The 21,965-nt window shown below is 54.3% G+C and overlaps 1 protein-coding gene across 6 annotated transcripts in view; it reads right to left on the bottom strand.

Moving 5' to 3' along the window:
- The window catches only part of Mgmt (O-6-methylguanine-DNA methyltransferase), a 234,324-nt gene that overhangs the window by 183,542 nt on the left and 28,817 nt on the right, over positions 1-21,965 (bottom strand). The window contains exon 2 of one of the 6 annotated variants that reach the window (XM_046448836.2): positions 14,188-14,300. The exons of 3 other annotated variants lie outside the window; for them this stretch is intronic. Coding sequence is in view for 1 of the 3 variants with exons in the window: in XM_046448834.2 (XP_046304790.1) it covers positions 4,911-4,913 (3 nt within the window). In the remaining 2 variants the exon portion in view is untranslated. Of the gene's footprint in view, positions 1-4,910; positions 5,029-14,187; positions 14,301-21,733; positions 21,758-21,965 lie in introns of those variants that run through there. 2 more of the 6 variants (XM_046448834.2, XM_058580746.1) reach the window with 2 other exon arrangements.

The raw sequence follows: 21,965 nt of genomic DNA, 5'->3' as shown, positions 1-21,965 counted from the left end.
ACGTAAATTACGGAGGCGGCTGGCCAGGCATGAGACGGTTCCTGGGAGAGCTGGGGACACGGGGGCTCTAGGGAAACGTGGGCCCAGCCACTTGGTGGGGCCCTCCTGCAGCCTGGCCTGGGAGGAGCTGGTGAGGGACGAGTGACCAGCCCGGCAGAGCAGCAGGACAGGGCTGTGCAATGGCCATCAGCCTGGGCCCAGCCTCTGCCTCTGAAGTTACAAAGGGACCAGCTCATGGTCCCCTGGGGAGGAAGGTGGAGGTCCCCTGCAAAAAGCCAGTCCCACAGATCTGTCACCTCAAGTCTATTGCTTCTTAGAGACCTGGCAGGGCAGGATGGTTTGAATCCTTCTCCCCTGTGTGTCCTGTACTTTTCTACAGCAAGCGTGGGTTTACGTCACGAGGAGGAAGACCTAGTCTACTCCCGTGCGCACTGCTGGTGCAGGACGGACGGCGAGAGCTGCGTCCCTGGACAGAGCTCACTCTCCGACGTCACGTCAAAGGGTGTCGATACTTGCGGAGCCACATAAACTGAGGCAGGAACCGTTTCTGAGCTTGAAAGAAGGTTTGAATAAAGTGCACCCCCAGCCAACGACACGCAGCCCTCCCTGCCCTGGGGTCTCACCAGGACCCTGTGCTCAGCTTCTGCAGGTCCTCGCCCTGCCCTCACCTGGGGTCCTGGTCTCTGTGGCCCACTCCCCTGAAAAGTGGCCGTGTCACCCAGCCCCCAGCCTTCTCAGGAAGCCGTCCTAGGACACCCACCCCCACCCTCCCGGCACCTCCCTCCCTCTGCTTCACTTTCTGGTACAGCGCTCCGGACAGTGCACTGTTTCCGAGCTGTGTTGCCTCCACTAGCACACAAGCTCCAACACAGGTAGCAAATATGTGCCCGTTCCAGCCAGTGAGTGAGACGTCTATTGAGAGTTCTTTTAATCGGATTTAAGGTACTTATAGCAGAAGGCACCACCCACGCCCCGAGCTTTCTTATTCTGGCAGATATGATGGCTGGAGCTATGGCAACTAGCTCATGAACCAAAGGGAAGGCTGGGTCCCAACACTGAGCCACCCAGGCACCCCATCTCCAGAAGTACTGCTGGACGCTGGCTTGTGACAGAAGCAGAAGTCCACCTGTTTCAAGGCAGGGTTCTGGGGACTTCCTTATTTTCCAGCCCAGAGGCGTTCTAGCTGACCTAGTCCTACATTCCCAGCACTTCGGGTAGTGCCTGGCCCTTCACAGGTGCTCAGCAAATACTTGTTGAAGACGTGAACTAATTACATGACGTGGTGAGCCTGACTGAAGGAAGGACCCAGAGGTCGCTGTGAGGTTAATGGGTAGCCAGGCCTGGAGGCCTGGGGTCCAGGAAGACTTCCTGGAGGAGGCAGCAGGGCAGGAACTTGAGTCCCTTTCCAGGAGGAGGAGGGGAGACAAGGCAGGGTTGCAGAGCAAGTCGTGGACCGTGAGGACCCAGGTGACTGAGAACAGAGGAGGGAGCCCAGCCACTGTGGGGAGAGCAGCCCAGTGTGAGCGGAGGCCATGGTGGCAGAGCCGTGAGGCCAGGCATGGGGACACAAGGAGACAGGTGGCAGCAGTGGCCTGAGAACATGAAGGGCAGGTGGGGACCCCCTGGGAGGCCGCAGTCCCCACCAGAGACGGGGTCATGATGGGGGCTGAAGCCAGGGGTCTGACCTGCGCCTGCTCAGAGGGGCTGAGAGCCAGAGCACAACACCCAGCCCTCTTCTCCGACTCGGCTTGCAGGTGCCTGGACAGAAGCCACCTTGGACACAGGGACCACCCTGGACACAGGGACCACCCTGGTCACAGGGACCACCCTGGACACAGGGACCACCCTGGTCACAGGGACCACCCTGGACACAGGGACCACCCTGGTCACAGGGACCACCCTGGACACAGGGACCACCCTGGTCACAGGGACCACCCTGGACACAGGGACCACCCTGGACACAGGGACCACCAGGACACAGGGACCACCAGGACACAGGGACTCCCTGGACACAGGGACTGCCCTGGACATAGGGACTCCCTGGACACAGGAAGGGCTGCCCTCCTGGAGGCCACCAGTAGGATCTGAGGGAAAACACCAAGGCAAACGGCCTGTCCAACCACTCAGTCCCACCTTGCTGAACAGACAACGTGGGCACACAACTAGGAGCCCGAGGAGTAGACAGGAGGCCCAGTGGGGCATGGGCAGCCACGTTCTTGCAACACTTCCCAACAGCAGTGGCCACAGGCGTATGCACACAATGTCACCCTGGGTTCTAAGAGGACCACAGGGCAGGGCATTCCTGTGCTGTGGCCAGCGTGGGGTCCACAAGGTCTGCTTGGGACACAGGCATGTCCTGGGCTTCCACTTCTCGACTGCAATCCAGTCCCCAGCTCGCAGAGCCTGCAAGCCCTCCCACAGGGCTGTGCACCCACCTAAAGCCACAGGAGGGGCTGACATTAACTGGTGGCAGAAAAAAGTTAATTCTTCATGGCTATTTGGAGACCTCTGAAAAATGAAGTGAATTTCATTTCATCTCCCTTTTAACATGAGTGGCGTTTAAATGACAATGTTCTGAATCAGGCAGCTGGCACCGGAGGCCAGTCCCCACCACAGTACAAGCCAGGGGCCCAGAGACGGCAACTGTCTTCTTCCCCTCCCCCCTCGCCATTTTCCAGGCCTGCCCCATGTCCAAACCGCCCAGGACCATCTTCACAGCTCTGTACCTTTCACTCCCAACCACTTCCATGCCAGGGGCCGGTGCCACAGAAGTGCTCAGAAATAGGTGGGGGGGGAAACGCCTGCCTCCTCAGTAAGCAGTTTCCATCAGGCCAAACCCTCTGCATCATGTGGGTGCATCATGTGGGAGCCTCGTGGGTGCAGGGAGGACCCACCCAGGACCCAGAACAGACCCACCAGAGCCAGCCATGGCAAGCCGAGCTCAGTAACCTCCCTCAGCAGAGAATAAGAGGAAGAACAGGTCGCAGTGTGGACCTGGCTCACCCTCAGCCCACTCAAGATCCGGCAGGGGAGTGTTGTCCTTAGAGCAAAATCCCTTAGTGTCAAAAGCCAGGAGGGGAAACACTGCCTTCCTTTCACGGACCCCTAAGGGGGCCCCAGGAGGGCAGCAGGGAAGCGCAGGGCTCCCCCCTCTCCACCCAGTATGAAAGCCGGCAGGAAGACACTGGGGAGAAGCCAAGGCCCCCCAAAAGGTCTGCAAGGGACTAGGGTCTCCCGGGGACTGTGCTAGGTCCCCTTCAACAGAAGCCCAAGTGTGGCTCAGCCCCTTTTGCTCCAACGAGCAGCGAGACGGAAACGGTCAGCCTAACAACACGGGCGGCTGTCTGGATGTCCAAGTGGGAGTGGAGCCAGCCTTGCTCAGAACCTCACTGCAAAGCCTCTTCAAGAAAAGAGCGGTTCCTCTGGTTTCCCATCAGTTCCTGCACAGCCAGCTACGCGCACGGACAAGCAGAGGACTCTGCACTGGAACCACACGACGAGCCTTCAACAAAGCTGCCTGATCCAAAGCCGCCTTCAGGCGAGGCTGCATCCTGCTCAGGTGCTGCTCTGCAGACCCCAGACCAGGGGCGTGGGCGGGCCCACCTCACCAAGACTGCCATGGACATGGCCCTGCAGGCACAGCCCTTTTCTGATGAATGGTGCTTTGATGTTAAGACCTGGGGCATTGGGGACAGGCTGATTGGCCCTCACAGCAGGGTTTCAGAAACACCTCCAGCCAGACCTGTGTCTTGTTAGAGTCCACCTGGTCATCTCAACAACATGCCACTTATGACACATGACAGCACAGATGGAGGGGCTCAGCTGGGGAAACCAGCCCTGGTCTTAGAACCCAGAGGCTAGCCACGAACTGGCACTGTCCACATTTAAAACCCACTTACGACCCATCACGAGGAAGGCAGAAGTGCCACTCCCGGGGTGACACCCCAGGGCTACTTTGAATCTGTGCAGTCAAGGACAGTCTGGGAGCAGCCAGAAACCAAACCACGGGGTCGTAGGTGTACAAAACACACAAAGCACACAGAGAAAAGTGCAGAGAACTTGTGTGTGCACAGACTTGACGACCTGCTCCAGAAGGCCCCGGAGATGCAGGCGCTTTAGAGAAGTGGTCCAGATGGGACCACCCCCATGTGTGCACCACACAGGTCAGCTGAACAGCCTCCGCGTTCACTGGAAATGCATCCATGAGGACAGAGGCAACACTGAGGGCTCTGAGCCATCTCGAGGACCAACGCCCGTTTCCTTGGGCAGCTTCCTGTTGTGCAAACCGAAGCAAATACACACCACATGCCACACACCATGCCAAGTGGGGCTTGCCCGGGCCCATGCAGGGTTCCTGGAGTGTGGCTGCAGGGGGCAGCCACCGAGTGCCGTCCCATCCATCTTCTCGCTCTTCACTTGTGTGGAGGAAAAATTTTGATAACAAAATGCAGACAACTTGGAAAATATCATGATTTTTTTTTTTTAAGGAACAACAGGAGGCTTGCTGTGGGCGGCCTCAGGCGGGGTCACGGAAGCAGGAAGCCACTTGTCCCCTGGGAAAGCCACTCTCAAAGGAAGAAGGGAAGCGTCACTCTGCAGCTGTGTGTCAAGTCACCCTGCGTCACTCACTTCTTGGCAATTCACTGAAATAAGGAACCTGAGGACTTCAGGGAAACAGAGACCATCGCAACCAAAGGTGAGCCTCTGCCACCCGGCGCTCAACCCAGACCAGAAAAATCCCCTCACAAAAATGAACAAACCCAGGCCTCCGACCAGGACCTTACTGTGCGGGGGCAACAGCCCGAGGCCTGCCGCGGGAACCCGACCCTGACTCTAGCATCCCTGGCCTCTGGCACTGCCTGCCTAGAAACAGTGCTGAGGCTCTGGCGAGGACAGGACATGGCACCCACCATGGAGCTCCGTGCGTCCTGCGGGTTGTGGACCGGGGCTGCTGGTTTAAAGTCACACAGTGCTTCTGTGCCTCTGACGGGGCACAGGGTAGAGGAGAAGAGCTTCCCAGCCTGGCACCTGTGGAGGAAAGACGCCACATGCACCGGAGTCCCAAGCCACCCCCTCAGCCTCAGCAGCAAGCTGACACCTAAGCCCCTTGACTCCCACATCCCATTTTAACATCAGGCAGGAAAGATTCATTTATAATTTGCTATGGGGAAAAAATGAGAAAATTCCACATTTTCCCTTGCTTAAATCATGCCTGCCAGAACACCCCATGGCGAGGTCGGGTGACCTTAAGCATCTCACCGGCTGGACAGGGCACTTGCCAGTCACAGGTGTGTGCCCAGGGCCACCCCCACACAGCCTGCAGCTCACGTTGCCCACAGCACAGCCCCACAGTCTGGGACACTCCTCAACTCCAGGCTCTGACTAAGGTGCCGGGCGGGACAGCCCATCAGGAGGAAGGCAGGGGCAGGCTGTGCCCAGCACCACATCAGTTCCCGCAACTCGTGATCTGGGAGCTGCAGCTTAAATACATCACAGCAGAAAATACCCATCCTGCAGAGCTGACGAATGGGGAACAGGAATGCACAGGGCATGAGGAGGTCTCAACTAGGAGAGCCACACAGCCGGGGGTCCCAGGCATCACAGGGACACCCGCCTCCGCTCAGGAGCTGGACATGCATTCCTTGGTGCAGGACTCCCCTGGCAGACAGCAGGGCAGGCTAAAGTCACCCCACCCAGGAAGAGGGCTTGCCAGGCCCAGGCACGCTGCTCCTGTCTACAACCGGGCTGTGGGGCAAGGCCACTGATGGCCAACAGCCTTCACTGTGGGCAGCTGGATTTCTACCTGAGAAATGTGTTTCTCTTCAGGGACTCACTAAAGGGCAATCAGCTCCCATGGAGACTGGCTGGACCTTCCCGGGCTTGATGACCAACCGTGGTGGCCACAGACCAGAGCTCACTGTGGGCGCCTACCAGAATCCTGGGCCATCTCCAGCCAGTGTCCAGGAGTCATGTACTCTGACCACGGGTGGGAATCACGCTGTAGCCCCCAGGAGGCCTGAGACACTTCCTGCTGTGGACACACGGGGCAACAGTGGCCAGGGGCAACCGGCCCCCTCTCTCACTCCTCCCTGACCTCTGTGGAGGGACCTCTCTCACTCCCTTCAGCAGCATTTCCTGGGACACTCCACAAACCCAGTAAGGCGCTCAAGGTCAAGATCGCAGGGACATCTGGACATGCTAATTGCAGCTGCACTCAGGGCTTCATGGTACCCTAACCCCACCTTCCCAAACTCCCGGACAACGACTGCTTCTCCACCGCAGCATGCAGCAGCAGACAGGGAACAGGTCCTTTTTGTATTCCTTCTGCCCCAGGCCACTGGTCAGCCCATCTCCCTCCAGACCCCCTCAAGGCTGCCATGACCCACTGGCCGGCTTCTCTCCCAACAATTCCAGTCTTCAAACAGGACTGCCCACGTGAGTCCCCAGGCTTCCCTAGTGCCTGCCAAGGACTAGCCCAAGACCACGAGGGTAGGCTGAGGCCTCGCTGAGTGTCAACCACACTGGAGACACCATCATGAAAGGCTGCTGGGATTTCCTCACGTCCTGGCAGAGAGACCTGCAGAGCCACCCACCTGCCACCATGGTCACCTGCATGCCAGCCCCCGAGCCAGCAGAATCAAGTCCTCCTACCTTGCTGAAGACTCAGCCGCACGGTGTTTCTGCAGGGAAGAGGCTCAGCTGAGGAGCTCGCGATGATTTATGATTTGGTGTCCCCAACAGAGGAGCCTGGTGTTCCAGACACGCTCGGGCAGCCACGATCGAGCGGGGCCTTGATGACACCTGCTCTGACGAGGACTGGCGCTCTTGGAGGGACAGCCGCCATCCAACCCCAGGCCACACAGCCACGGAAACGTGCTCGCCGCCAAACGATTAACCCGAGGCTCCAGTCCACACGGCAGGAAATTTTATGTTCTAAATTAGTTACATTATACCCGGAGCCGATCAGAGGCTTGATAACTTGAACATATAATTCTATGCCTTTTACTCTTTAAACAATAATTCAGTCTAATCCTGCAGCTGAAGCCAAGATTTCCAGACCAAAAGTGCACTTTCCATTTGATTAAATACTAATAAATGCAAGAATGAAACACCGGTCTTTTATCTTACAGTAAATTCTTCAACTACCACACACTCTAACAATTAATTTCTTCTCTGGAGAAAGGGACAGGTCCTTCCCCTCACAGACAGCTTCGCAGTCTCAAGTCTTAATTACAACAGTTAAAACTGAATTTATCGTCGTCCAGGGCTTACAGAAAATGACATCACAGCACAGGTTCCTGGCCTCCTGGGGTGACCTGTCAGTGGGCAGGCCCGTGGGGGAGCACCCTGGGCCACCACTGGGCAGACAGCGAGAATCAGCACACCTCCCTCCCATGGGACAGGCCACAGGCACAGAGTAACAGACCCCCACCCCGCCAGGTGTGCAAGTCCTGGTGACACTCGTGGCACAGACACACGTGTGTGCCCCACTTGGCACCACTGCACACGCTTGATACTTACTTTACCCATGAAGGGAGAAAATGCTGCCCGTGGAAGATGGTAAATTCCACAGAACAGAAAGTCATATTTGCTTTCCATCATTATAAACCCAGAATGCAGCAGGGCACAGTGACACCCGCCTGTAACTCCAGCAGCTTGGGAGGCTGAGGCAGGAGGATCACAAGTTCAAAGCCAGCCTCAGCAACTCAGGGGAACCCTAAGCAACTTAGCTAGACCCTATCGCCCGACCTCAAAAAACAAAAAAGGCTTGGGATGTGGCTCACTGGTTAAGTGCCCCTGAGTTCAACCCTTAATACCAAAAAGAAACCAATTCCAAGTTCTTCCCAGGGTATTTAAGTCAGGAACCAGTGAGGGGTCAGGCTGCCCCACCCAGCAGGCAGGACCAGGCGCAAGGGCACACAGGACAGCCTGATTCCTGGATGACTGGCACTCACTCATTAAAAGGAATTAAATGACAAAACAGACCCTTCAGGGAAGAGCCATCTTGCTCCCCTCACTTCCTATGGTCGTCTCCCTACACCGGCAGCTCCACTCAGCCCCGGCCCCTGCCCACGACCCATGCCCATCTGGGCAGAAGGAGATTTCCCTTTTCGCCATGCCCCTCACCAGTCAGTTCAAGGTCCCCAACTGGAGTATGGAGCCTCCTCCAGAATCACACGGCCTGTGCTCTCGCCCACAGGTGGCTGTGGTGTATTCCATCTAGGGGACCATCACCGTCACCAAGGCACTTCTGAAGAGGCAGTTCAGGACATAATCCATGGCCATGAGAGAGATGCTGAGCCGAGGCAATTGGCACTCCTGACCAAGGGGAAGGAGTCCGGCTACAGCAGGAGCAGCAGAGGTGGACGCCCCTCTGACCACCTCCCAGGCAGACTGTGAGCTCCAAGTGCACACACAGCGCACCTGCACTATGGCCACCTCTTCAGAAGGGTGAGAAGCAGCCACAGGCCACATTCGCCCTGCACATGTGGCCTCAAAAGGAATCTCTGACTCCTCTTGTCCTTACCTGTCCTCTTGCCACTACAGGAAGCAGGGCAGGGGTGGACTGATCCCTTCCTCTCAGGTTGCGCCAGCCTGCTGGGTGCAGGTCAGAGGATGCCCCGTCACTGCCCAGCCTCAGGAGCTTCTGCAGTGCACCCAGCTTCTGGGCCCTGGTGCTCTGGCAATGGTCAGACCCAGCCGTCTGGGGAGAGACGTGCTGAGCCTGCTCAGACTAGCAACCAAAAGCATGGACAGGGAGGCCCAGAAACAGCAGGACTTCTTTCTCACAGTGTGGAGGCAGGAAGTTCATGATCAAGGCGCACACCCCCACCAGGCCTGCCAGAGGCCACCTTCTCACTCGTCTCCACCTGGGGAGGGACAGATGAGTCTCCCCACTACAGCACTAGTCCCCTTGCTGCAGGAAGGGTTCCCAAAGTCCCTGTAGACACCAGCACCTCAGGGTTGGCTTTCCACATGCAACTCAGGGCGACAGGCCTTCAGACCACAGCAGTGGGTCAAGAGAGGACCGAGGACCAGATGGAACCAGAAAAATCCAGTGGCCCATGTGAAAATTTAATGTTTAATGTAGAAAAATCACTTTTGATTCAAGTTGGTTTGAGATATTTTTTATACACATGGGAAAAATACATATAAAATCCACATTTATACACAGAATCCATGTTTCAATAATAACAAAAACCATCCTGTAGCCTATTTGTCTACAAATGACACAATGACAAAGTACTGTGTAAATATTTTTTTCCTTGAAAACAGGGATTATTACAAAATTATACGTAAGCTACACCCAATCTTCATTCCAATAAGGGAGGAATGTAATTATTTCTCTCTCATGCTGATATAATCTCACTCTACAAGGAACACCTCCATAGAATATTTCAAAAACTAACAAAAATGTAAAACCTTGAGAATGTTATTACCAAATTTAGCAGGTACATTTTATCTAAATTACAGCAGAATGAATTCTTCAAACAATATTCGCAGATGAAAACCTCTTGGATCTGTGACGTTCATTCCACAGGTAGCTGGAGGAGAAATCCCGGCTGTCGAGAATGAAAAGGCTTTGACAATTAGCTACTTCTTCAGACTCCACGATGCTGCCGCTTTCTCCTTCCTGCAGGGTGTCCAGGGCACCTCGCCCACACCCACGGTGTCCAGGCACTGCTGAGCCACCACTCAGTAACGACTCCGTGACAAGGCCGTTCTGCATCTAGTCTACCTCCTAGACATGGCCGTCTCTCTGACGGCGGAAACCTGAAGTTCAATGACAAAAGAGCAACTTTCCAGTGCCCAGGTGGACAGGGCTGGTGACCACAGGGCGCTGAGCTTGCCACTGTGGTGGACGAGGTACTGATCCATATGACATACATGCCACGTCACGATATAAAGGAGGACATGGATACCGAGCTCTTGTGTTCACTGAGGTCCCCAGGAAATGGCTAAAGCAGGTCTTTAAACTAAAATGAATGGATGAGAGAAGGTGGAGCAAGCAATCGGTGGGTGGTAAAGGAAATGTGGAACTGTGAAGGTCCCCTGGGTGAACGATGGCTGCCCCCCTTCTGCAAGCGTGGGAACAGAATGGAGGCCGATTTCTCCTGAGTCCCCATCATTCGGGGTCTGCAGACACCTGGCAAGGTAGATCGCCTGCCCTTCTCAGCCAGCCACACAGCCAGGTGTGAGCCTGAGCTGGCTGAGTCAGCAGCCAGCCCCCACCACAGTAAGGAGCAGTGGAGGGCCCTGGGAGGACGGCTCCTGACCAAGTGCCATTCCCTGCAGGGCAGCCGGTCCTGGGAACTTGGCACACACAGATTCGACCTGGCAGGCTGAGCCAGCCCAGGTGCCCTGAGCCCAGGTTATGATGAGGCCCAGGAGGGCTCCAGAGCTGCTCAGGTAGAATTCTCCTGGGCTCTTTGCCTCCTGAGGGCCCCCCAGAGGTCCTCTGTCCTTTGCAGATCAGCCCCTCTCTGATCCCAGCTTTCTGACTCACTCCTAAAAACGTGAGAGCCTGAGGAACACAGCCTTGAGAAGACAAACCAACCCAAACTGAGTCACCGCCCAAGGCCATTAATTTGGGTCCCTAAGCTACTCTGATCACTAAGACGCTTAATTCCTGATCTTTCTTCATGGTATTTTACAGAAAATCTGTGCTGTGCAGCACCTGGCACTGAACTGACTTGATTCTCCTGCCCTTAGCCTATGCCTAATCCCATCATCTAGCTCTTATGTATGTGGTGTGTGTGGTTTTTGTTTTGTTTTTTTTTTTAGTTGTAGATGCCTTTACCCATCTATCTATCTATCTATTTATTTTTATGTGGTGCTGAGGATTGAACCAGTGCCTCACACATGCAGGACAAGCACTCTATCACTGAGCTACAACCCTGGCCCTTTTATGTATTTTTCATTTTTATCACTAGTTATACTTCTATAAAAATCCTAAAATTCTTCCTTTCCTCATATCTGATATAGATCAATAAAATTACTGAATTAACTAGCGAGGCTCTGATGCGTGACAGAGTGTGAGAGGCGCCAGCCATTCCCACAGGTCAGTGCCCCAGTGCCCAGCATATGCGGACCCTGCCTGGCCTCCCTCAGGTGAGGCTCTGCAACGCTGGGCCCTGCCAGCCGCACAGCAGCAGGGGTGGAGTGGACTTCCTGCACCCACCACGCACCTGGGAGGGGGCTCTGGAGGCGAGGGGGTTGGGAGGTCTCCACCCTGAGCCTGTGCGTGCCTCCTCAGGCTCCTGGGAATGGCTGCGGGAGAAAGGCCAGAATGAGGCATCTTCCAATATTTCACCCACTCTCACAATCAGCTTTAGTGTCTTCCCCAAGGTATGTGGTTTCCTACAAAAACCACAGATTTTTGACAACTATAATCTATTTTAGTCTCTGGGAAATGCTCAATAAATACTCTCTGAGGGATCACTTCTGTGGCACATCATATCGAAACTTCCTTCCCTTCTATGACCCCCATTTGGCAACTCCCAGCATCCTCTGGTTACCTGTGGTTCTCCCAGAGGACTGAGAAGGGGCTCACTAGGCAGAGGACAGAGCATTGAGGGGGAAATTGGGCCACCTGGGGTGTCCCATGGAGACAGCATGTGGCCTAACTACAGGGCTCTGCTGGCCCCAGCACCACAGGGCGCTGGGGATCCCTCCCTCCCTCCCACACTCAGCTGCCAACCACCCCCTGCACACCACCCTCAGGGCCTCTCAGGCCCTCTGCGGCTCTCCCTCCTTACTGGTGGCCTGGAGCAATGCCATGTCATGCCAATTCACGGGCAGGAGAAGATTTTTAACACCCAGATGTTCATCTTTTTAAAAATATTATGTAGAGAGATTTCAATGAACCAAGCAAACTATAAATCCCAGAATCACATATAATCACACAAAAAAAGAAAAGGCTAACTTGACGAGAGCGGGAGGTACCACTGGGCACAGCAGAACTGCTGTCTAAGGTTGCCTCTGGGTGGACTGGAGCATTGAGCACGGCTCCACCTCACCATCCTGCAGGAGGACCTCGGCTGAGGTTCAGGAACACTGTTAACCCTGAACTACTCGGACCTGAAACAAGTGACCGGCATCACCATAAGCTGCTTCTCCTTGGTAAAACACAACCTTCTCTGCGAAACAGCACCGGAGCACCAGGAAATATCAACGTGCCAGGCAACAGAAAAGGGCAAGCCAACGAAGGAGGGCAGCACAGGTGTCCAGGGTATGCGTGCAGGAAGAGGCCATTCTGCACATGTCCTCCCAGGAACCGTCATATGCACTGTGTGAGCTTCAGCTGGCACACTGTGGGAACACAGCAAGAATCCAACTGGAGGTTGAAGAGAGCAATAGGTATTCCTGACCCTCTGGGCAGCAGTGGTAGATAGCCCATAGAGGAAAGGCAAATTCTGACCCAAAAGGAAAAAGCAGACAGAACCCGCATAAGCCAAATTCCAGACGAGGACTCGACACTGCACAGTGGAGTCCTGTGTGGCTCAGCTCCTGGCCCACCTGCCCTCCTGACAGCTGTCCAATTTCACTTACTGATTCATTCAAGTAAGTCATTAGCACTGTCTACAAACCATCTTCATGACAGAAAACTCTGCCTTTGTTTGTGTCAACCACCTCGGTGAGGTCCAGTCACGCCTGGGACATCTGTCTTATGTGGGCTTCTAAATGACCCAGATCTGTTCTGCGCCGAGGACACGCTCCACGCCTCTCTGGAGCCAGGGCCCACGTCCCACCTGGCCAGCAGCCATTTGCTAGCAGATCACCCTAGTCAGCTCTTGCCTCCTGCCTTGGCGACCCCTGTCCCATGCTCTGCAGGACCAACCACCAGACATTCTAGAAGAGGCCCGTGCTTGCCACCTGCCACAATCATCACCTGTGGGGCTACTGTTGGAGCAGGGACTTCTGAAGGTGGCCAGAAGGGGTGCAGCCCTCGGAAATGAAGGGAAGAGGCCTCCACACGGCAATGCTATAGCCCCGGGCGTCTGGCCACAAGAGGCGCCGGCACCCACAGGTCAGGGGCAGTCAGGCTGAGAGGCACTAACGGGCTCCAACTCAGGCTCCAATACACTGGGGGCAGGAGGGCTGCCAAAAAGAGACGGCAAACTTGGTGACAGAAGCAAAGGGAGGGCAACGCCTCACAAAAAGAAGCCTTGCAGAACAGAAGCCCCCACCCACAAAGGACCATCCCACCAGAACCCTGCGGCTCGGCAAATGTATTAACTTGATTCAGACCCTAAAGACTGCACAGGAATAAGAAGAAACATTTGGGGCTTCTCTCCCGGATGCTAAAGTTCAACAGATAAAACTAATGAAAGCAGATCCATATCTACTTTGGGAGATCGAAAGGCTGCTCCATCTCACAAGTGGCTGATACAATCAAAGCACTAGCAAACACAGCAGCACTGGAAAGAAATGTGGCTTGAGGCGGACAATAAACACCTGTGCAGGACCCATCGGCCACTGGGCCCACTCACCAGAGGCTCCATGATCTGCCAACAGCATGGATCACAATGCCCATCTTGGGCCCACTCTCGGGTCCTCCCCTGGCACTGGAACACAGGACTCCATACTTGCTGAGAAGCTCACTCCTGGCTGAACAGGACCCACTCCACAGGATGGGTGATAATCTGGTTTCCTCCATCAGGGTCATTTTCCTCCAGGAGCCTACCCCAGGCTGGGTAGCTGACTCTCGGGGTGCTCGAGGCAGCTGCCTGTGCCAGGCGCCTTGCCTAACCTGAGAACACCTTTCCATGTTCAACCAGCCGTCCCGAGGCTCTAGTCCACCAGCTTTCCCAAGGCATGTCCTCCGCCTACACACTGCCAGGGGGAAGTTTAACATCAATGGATAGAGGACAGAACCAAGGACAGAACTGACTCCCGGGGGCCCAAGCCAAGGGTGCAGGATGAGTGCCGAGATGATGGCACAGAAAGGAAACCACAGGTGTGTGGGGGGGCTGGCACCAACGTCACCCACCTGCCAGTCCACAGGGACAGTTCAAACCTAGATGGGCTCTGTCCCACCAGGTCCTCCCGGATGTCCTCCCACCACGTCTTCACGGGCACCTTCCCGCCTTGTTCTCGCAGGATCGTCCACACACTCTCACAGGCATCTTCTCACCGTGTCCATACGAGGATCTTCCCACCACCTCCTCACAGACCCCACCTCACCTGTCCTCACGGGCACCTCCTCACCCTGTCCTCACAGCCGTGGACAGGACGAGGTATGGGACGCTCAGAAAACCCACGGAACTGGAAAGCTCTTCCTGACGGGGCGGGATGGCCTAAGAAACAGAAGGAGGGAGTCCAAGACGGAGTTAGAAGAATCCTGGCTGAGACGATGGGATGCCACTGGCAAAAGCAGGGCAGGCGCGGCGATGGCGTGGGACAGAACACCCAGTGGGCTCTAGACAGCACGAGCTGAGAGTCCCGTGAGTGGCCTTGGCGATGGCATGCTGACACGTGGGGCCAGGTCACCGCCTGGGGGCTGTCCTGCACATTGTGGGATGGTTCTGGCCTCTACCCACAGGAGGCCAGCAGCACCTCCTTAATCAGGACACCCAAAAATGCCTCCAGTAAGAACAAAGTTGCCCCCCATTGAGAACCGCTGGTCATGTCCAGAAACACTCCACGCACCTGAGGAGGAGGAGCTGCTCTAGTGCCGACTTCATGAAAGTGAAAGGTTTCCCCAAACATCACGTCCAGGGCCTTCGAGGAGCCAGCACAGGAGGAAATAAGACTCCTTGAGCAAGAACAGCAAGAGCGGAAAAGCTATGGAGGCCCAGAGGCTGGAGAACTGCACCCCTCTTAAAGACAGAGCTGGGTGTGTGGCTCGGGGCAGAGTGCCTGCTCAGCACACGGAGGCCCGCCTCAGGCTCTCCAGGAGCAGGTGCCCCTGACCAGAAGACCCTGGAGCACCTGATCTGGGCGTAGCCCAGCTGGTGTGGGCATCCCCAACAGTCTCTCCAGTCATCAAAGGCCCCACTGGGAATTGGGAGGGATTCCCAGGTCCTTAAAGATGGTGGGAGCTATTGACATTCCAAGGGAAGGAATCGGGCATGTGCCAGAACACGTGGGGCTGACTCCAACCACTGTGGCATCCTGCCTCTCGGAGCGCATTCTATCACATCAGCCAGACTCTAAAGCACCACCCTGTGCAACACAAAAACAGGTGTTTCTACCACACCCGTGTCTGCAAGGCCTCCCAGGAACACGGCTACGCCACCAATGGGAAGACCAACTCCACTTTCGTAGAACTTCCCCAAAAGTCGTCCCCTTGCCATTCTGACAAAGTCCCGTCTCCAGTGTCAATGCAGAGCAGACAACGCATACCCAGAAAGCAAGCCTCCAGGTGCAGGCGCACTGCAGCCTCCCAGTCCCCTCCTGCCCCAGCGCTCCTGTGCCGGGGGTGCACTGTTACTAATTATCACACCGTCCTTCCTTGAAGTTTTCCATTAAGTAGTGGGGGGGGGGGCACGTCTCATCCAAGAATTTCATTTAGAAAGTGCAAAGAAAGGTTACAAAATAGGTGTACTAAAGAGGAGCACCAAGCCTCACCCTGTTGAGAACTATTTGGCTACAACAAGACAAAGAAACAAAACGATATTTCTGAAAACCTCCTTTAATTTTTTAAAAAATTAACTATTTGATATCTAAATGACTAATCAATGACGGGGGAAAGCCTGTCCCCCGTCAGACAGGGAGAGAGAATCAAAGCCCCGAGACCCAGGATCTGACAGGATTCCACGTTTCCACCTGAGTGTGGAGAGGCTAAAGCCAGAAGCCGTGGAATAAAAGGTAATGCATCTAGGCATGACACAATAAAAGATATTACCTTCCAGTGCATTATTGTTTCCAATTATAGGAATCACTTCAACTTAATTTCAAAAGCACAATCACCCTCAACAGAAACAGTCTCTTTTTTAAATTTCAAAGAGAATTACATTAAGGCGATAACTCACCTTCCAGCCATAAGATCACTCTCCCTTATTGCAATACCACATTTCATAAATACCTCTCATCGACAAGTCAAGCTAATTCAGGTTAATTTCATTGTATTTTGGTGCGATCTCACATTTGTGTGCAATTACCTTTATCATTTTATTGCCAAGGCAGAAAATAATCAGAACGATTATTTGAAAACGGAGGTTTATAAATTCTAAATCACAGTTGCTGGCATTTTTGATAAAGCAGCAGCTTTATCTCGGGAAGTGGCAGGGACATGAGATAAATCATGCATCAGTCAAGTGCGTCTGACCCCCAAGTGCATTGCACAATATCAGAAGTGCTTCCAAAGAAACTTTCCTGCATCATCCATCATTCTTCATAATACTGAAATAGCTACACACCTGAAGAACAGAAGCCGGGGGATAATAAAAATAAAAATAAAAAAAACAGCAGTGTGGGCAATGCCATTAACGGCTTCCCTTTTAGAAGATAAGCTATGGCCTGGAAACTGGACCATGCACATAAACAAATATGACTGCACAATAACTCTGAATATCTGTATTCATATTCGTCAACTCGGTTTTCAACATAAATGAAATAAGGAGAAGACTCACTAGAAGGAAGTGCATCTTGACACTGTTTGGGTACAGCTGCCTTCTAACCCAGCTGTCGCCCCAGGACTGTGTGGGCGACAGGGACCCAGGCAGGCACAGCACCGCTGTACCCCCCGTCCTGTTCTCTGCTCCTCATGCCAATTCCTTATAAAAAGGAAGGCAATATGACTTAAGGAACAATAAAGGGAGAGTCCCCGTCCCCACTGCAGGTTCCCCAAGTTGATTACAGGCAGCAGGATGTAGAAGTTAGGACGGCTGGTGGCCTGTCACCTGTTCTCACCTGAGACCTCAGTCTCACTTCCTAGGGAAGGTCGGCCACATCACGGCTGACCCAACTTGAACCCATAAGGCAAGATGAAAAAGCTCTGTGGCTGTTTATTTCCTTTCCTATCAAAAAGCAAATACCCCAGAAGGAGCGTCCATACCCTGAGACTGGCAACCTCATGCCCATGGACTCCTGAGTGGCCCCGCTGGGAGGGGCAGGATCTCCTGGCTTGTGTGGCGGCTCCATGTCACAGGCTGCTTTGAGGGTGTAACATCTCACCTCACTGCATCGAGTGCCACCCAGAGCGAGGGGCACGGAGAACAGGAGCTGGCCCGGGCTCCAGGGCGAAGCTCCCGGGACCACCGCAGGGCACATGGGCCTGAGACGCCACCACACGGAGTGCTGCAGCATGGGTCCCCTGCACGTTGCACCCAGGGGACCCGAGCAGACTGGTGCCCCTCCTCCAGGCCTGCCACAGGCACTGCCACTGCCCAACTGCTACTTCTCTCAAGTTAAACCCACCGTGGGCCAAAAACAGACTGGACGTGCTCAGAACTGCATGTGAACATGGTGTCGCTTCACTGAGGTCATCCGTGCCAGCAGGACCCACGACCTCTCACCTGGCACCAAACAGTGGGAAGGGGGTGTGCAGGCGACTATGGAGAAGCTGACAAACCCAGGAGGAGACCAAAGGTGGCCATGGCAAAACCGGCAAGACCCACCGGCCCTGACGCAGCTGGGGATCTGAGCGGTCCTGGAACCCTACAACTATAGCTCACGGGCCACCCGCATGCAGCTGCCAAGACACTCAAAGCTGAGCTCGGTGTCCCAAGAGAGGGCGCACATTCTCAAGTAAGGTGAAGTCAACCTCCAGGCTGCACAACAGAGGTGCCCTCCCCACGGCAGGCAGGCACAGTCTGAGAGGGATGCAGGCCACGGTCCAGGGCGGAGAAGAGGCAGCAACTTTGAGCCTATGAGTATACAGGCACACTTCACCTAAGAGTTGCTGTTGGACAGAAAAGCACCCAAGTCTCCCACCACCAGCTAAGAGCAAGAAAGAACCTATTACAAAGGATTCTGGAGCAAGAGATACTGGAGGCGCCTTATGAACTGTCAGGGGACCCTCAACCAGTATGCAACCAAGACCAAGCTGCTGAGCTAAATGTTTTCTTAGTGCATCACCAAAAGCCTACAGAACCCTGAGACTCCATGCTTCCCTTTAAATTTGTATGAAAGCCATCAATGTAACAGGAATCCCGCTACCAGAGCCACCCAAATGCACAGGGGACATAGCATCCTGAGAAGCCACGGAGCCAACCTGTAGAGTGTTAAATCCAGGAAGTCCAACACCAGGGCCGGCCACTTTGCCACCAACTCTCCCACTCCTGAGAGCTGCCCTAAGAAGCACAGTCCACAGGGCCCTAGGGGAGCCCCTCTGCCCTAGCCCACCAAAGTGCCTCTACAGCCAGGAACCAGCAACGCCCGAGCAGAAGCAAGGAGGACCCCTCTGGAGGAAGGCGCCACTGGTCACCCCTTGCTGCCAAGGAATCCTGTGTGCCTTCTTCCAAATCCTGAGATTTCTGATAATGGGACCATGCTCAAAGGTCTGTGTCCAGGAGAAGGTGACAACAGTGAAGACATACTTCATCTAGCATTCACACAGGCAAGTGAATGTTCAGGACAATTATCACCAAATGACCTCTCAACTGTTTCCAGAAGAAGATCGAGCGATTGCATAAGTACAACCAACAATGTTCAGCCTCCATCAGGTGAAACTTGACAATGACGAGTCTGCATCTCCATCAGCGAAGAGCCACGGTCCTCTGCAACCGTCAACCGCAGCCACATAAAGCAACTTCATAAACCCGAGTCTGGGGTGAGGTTCCAATCCTTCCACATTTCTCACCATGGTGCTAGACAGTGGGGGTCCCACACAGTCCCTGGTGTGTCAAAGCACAGCCAGGGCTCTTACAGGGGTCATCTTCGTTTCGTGCACTTTCAATATTACTGTTTACAACAAAGAACTAAGAATCATACCAGATCACCTGTAGGTCAAACACAAATTTTACAAAAATGAGAACTGAAAGAAAATTAAATGGGTGGAAGAGAAAAAGTAATTAGTAGAGAATGCTATGAGAAGTCGTTACCATGCTTCCTACGGAACACCAGAGGACCTTCAGTGCTCTGTTGGACTTGGATACGTGAGGAGGCCAGTGAGCAGGCAGGTCTGCTCAGGAGCACGCCTCTATTTTGATCGAATAGGATTTCCTTGTCTGTCTGTCCCAGTCCAACTGTCAACTCTGTGCTTCTAACTACATTCACAGAAGAACTCTGCAGGTTGAAGTCTTCTCACCAGGCAAGCAAGGGAAGTATTCTGCCCGAGTAGGGCTCTGCCTGCCCCGCCGTCTGTGCCCAGGGATGAAAACCCGATGGCTCAGGTCTCACTGTCCACCTGAAAGAAGCCATGGCTGGCACAGGTCAGCAGCACAGAAAACAGGCCCTAAGAACCCATGTGTTGGGCTCCAATTAGAGGTTCCGGGATGCAGTCTTAGTTGTCAACGTGCACACAGATGACAGGCAGAGAAACCACGGCAGACATGGTGCACACATGGGTCAGGCAGGGTGGGAGCAGCGACCAACACTCCCACCCAGGACAGGGCTGCTAGTATCCTTCTCCCACAAACGGAATTGAGGCTCCTTAAAGAAGTTTCTAGATCTAGGGCTGGGGGGAAGGAAGAAAGAGAGGAAGGAAGGAAGGAAGGAAGGAAGGAAGGAAGGAAGGAAGGAAGGAAGGAAGGAAGGAAGGAAACCTAGCTGGACTACTGGGTCAGAAAAGGCCAGGCCATCCCAGATATGGGAGCCAACTGCGGAGTGGCCCAAGAGTGAAGTGAGTCACTGGAGTGAAACAAGGAACAGACTGTCCTCCATCCAACACGTTTCCATGAGCCTCGATGATGCCACGGAACAATTCAGTGAGCGGAAAAGGAAGGCCAGCACGTCTTCAAGAAGAACCACAATCAATCAATGAGGAGGGACCGAGGGAAAGAGAACACATGCTCAGACACCACGGGAAGCTGTTACAGCAAGAAGACCCAGGGTGGCCAAGATGGGTGGGTGGAGCCGGGGGAACCAGGACAGGCTCATAACGTCTCTTACTACTTGCCAGGGCAAACGGTGACCCTGTGATTGAAGCAGGGCAGACGCCACCTTACTCAAGGCACAAGGTCAACAGTACCCGTGACTGAGAGAAGAGCACCACACCCGTGGCAGGACCCCTGAGGGGCACATAATGTCTGTGCCTTCTTTCCCCAAACTGGGTGACCCCATCAAATCAGGAGAGAGCAAATGAGAGGGGAGAAGAGAGGACCCATCAGCAAGTGGGTGACACCATCCAGCAAAGCTGCTCTGACAGCCCCCAGCCGTGGAGGACAGAAGGCCAAGACCAAGGATTGGGAGCATGGGGGCCTGGTGAGAGCCCCCGTCCTGGCTCACGGTTACACCCTCCCTGTCCTCAGGTGGTGGGGGAGAGCAAGCTCCCTTTCGCCCATCTCCCTGGGGCGCTGACCACCTTCCCAGGGGCTCTACTCCCATGACTTAACCCTAACCCCACCTCCTCGAGAGTTATATTGGGGACTCGGGGGGCTCAAAATTCAGAACTGCACACCACAGGACACGAAGAAGAGGCAACAAGGCTCTAGAGGACATGAACAGGTCAGTACCTGGTCCTGGTGACTGCCCACATGCTGCACAGAGCTAATGCTTGGTGCCGGACTCAGGAGATGCACTACTGTTACCCCCACTCTGCTGCTAGTCCACTAGCTCAAGATGCCAGAGTAAGACAAGCCATTCCATTGCCGTGTGCGCACGTGCAGGTCCATTCTGACCCCAGAGACCTGGCCATTCAGAATGGGAAGGAGGATGAGGGACAGCATGAAGAATATGCAGGGCCCCTCTGGTCCCCGTGCTGCAGATCACTGTGTGGTGGCAGACGGGGGATTGGGCTAGGCATCAACCCTCAGGGAGGATGCCCCTGGGTGCAGGACCCAGAGCTAGGACACTGCACGTGCCTGTCAACGGGCCAGAGCAGAGCAGGGGTGTGAGCGGAGGCTGGGAACCCAAAGGTTAAACAGACCCTCAGTGGAGATCAGTGTCGCTGGCCAGTGACTTCAGACCTCAGTATAAATGAGACACAGAAACGAGGCTCCCCACTGTAGACACAGACCATGCCAGTGTCTGCTCCACGGCTTCTCCCCCAGAGGGCTGCTGGGGCTGAAAATTCACTAATTCATTAACAAACAACCAAAGACGACCTTGGGACCCTGTCTGAGATGCAGTCACTAAAGGAGCAGGGCAGAGATGAAGCACTAATGTGAGACCACAACGCAGGCGAGCCAGCTGCTGGGGGACTCCCCCAGTTCTTTCCCAGGAACACCTGGGCCAGGGACGCTGGCCTACAGCACCAGATCCGAGAATGTCAACTACACAGCGAAGTGACAGGAACTGGGAGACCTTGGCAAGACTCCCTCCCCCACCTGGGGGTTCTGGGTCAGGCCACCAAGAGCAGATGGAAACCATGGCTAGAGATGGCTGCCAGTGTTTGATTTAGACACTTTTATAAGGAAGCAAGAGGTTCCAAGCAGCACCAGGCTACACAAATTCTGATTTTACTAAAATGCTATGTCCCTAGAGCCTGGGTGTTAATCTTGTTATAAAAGTGGTCTCTCCTCTCACTGGCCATTCATTAAACTTTCATAAATTTTAAAATGAACTTATTGTTATTGGATCATATGAAAAAGGCAAACAGAAATTATGTGGTGCTAAGGCAGGAGTGGGCTGCAGGAGACATGGACCATGCCACAAATTCCAGGCACCAGGGTCCCTGAATACTCACAAAACACAGCTTCCAGCTTGTCACAATGCTTGATTTCAGAGAAAGATGTCATCATCACAATTCTTAAAGAATTAGGACAAATCAAAAGGAAGACTCCAAACAACAGACACAAAACAAACCTGCCCCCATCACTCCATGTTCTCTGAGGGCAGCCACAGGCCAGGAGAAGCCTACGGGGCCCACTGCTGGCCACTGGGAGTGCCTGGCATGGCATCAATCTTCTCAGCTGTGT

The sequence above is a fragment of the Marmota monax genome, unplaced genomic scaffold (assembly GCF_021218885.2).
Source record: "Marmota monax isolate L192 unplaced genomic scaffold, Marmota_monax_Labrador192_F-V1.1 WCK01_AAM20220418_F8-fsc00076, whole genome shotgun sequence".
NCBI classification, from domain to species: domain Eukaryota; kingdom Metazoa; phylum Chordata; class Mammalia; order Rodentia; family Sciuridae; genus Marmota; species Marmota monax.
This window is presented reverse-complemented; position numbering and strand designations above follow the sequence as displayed.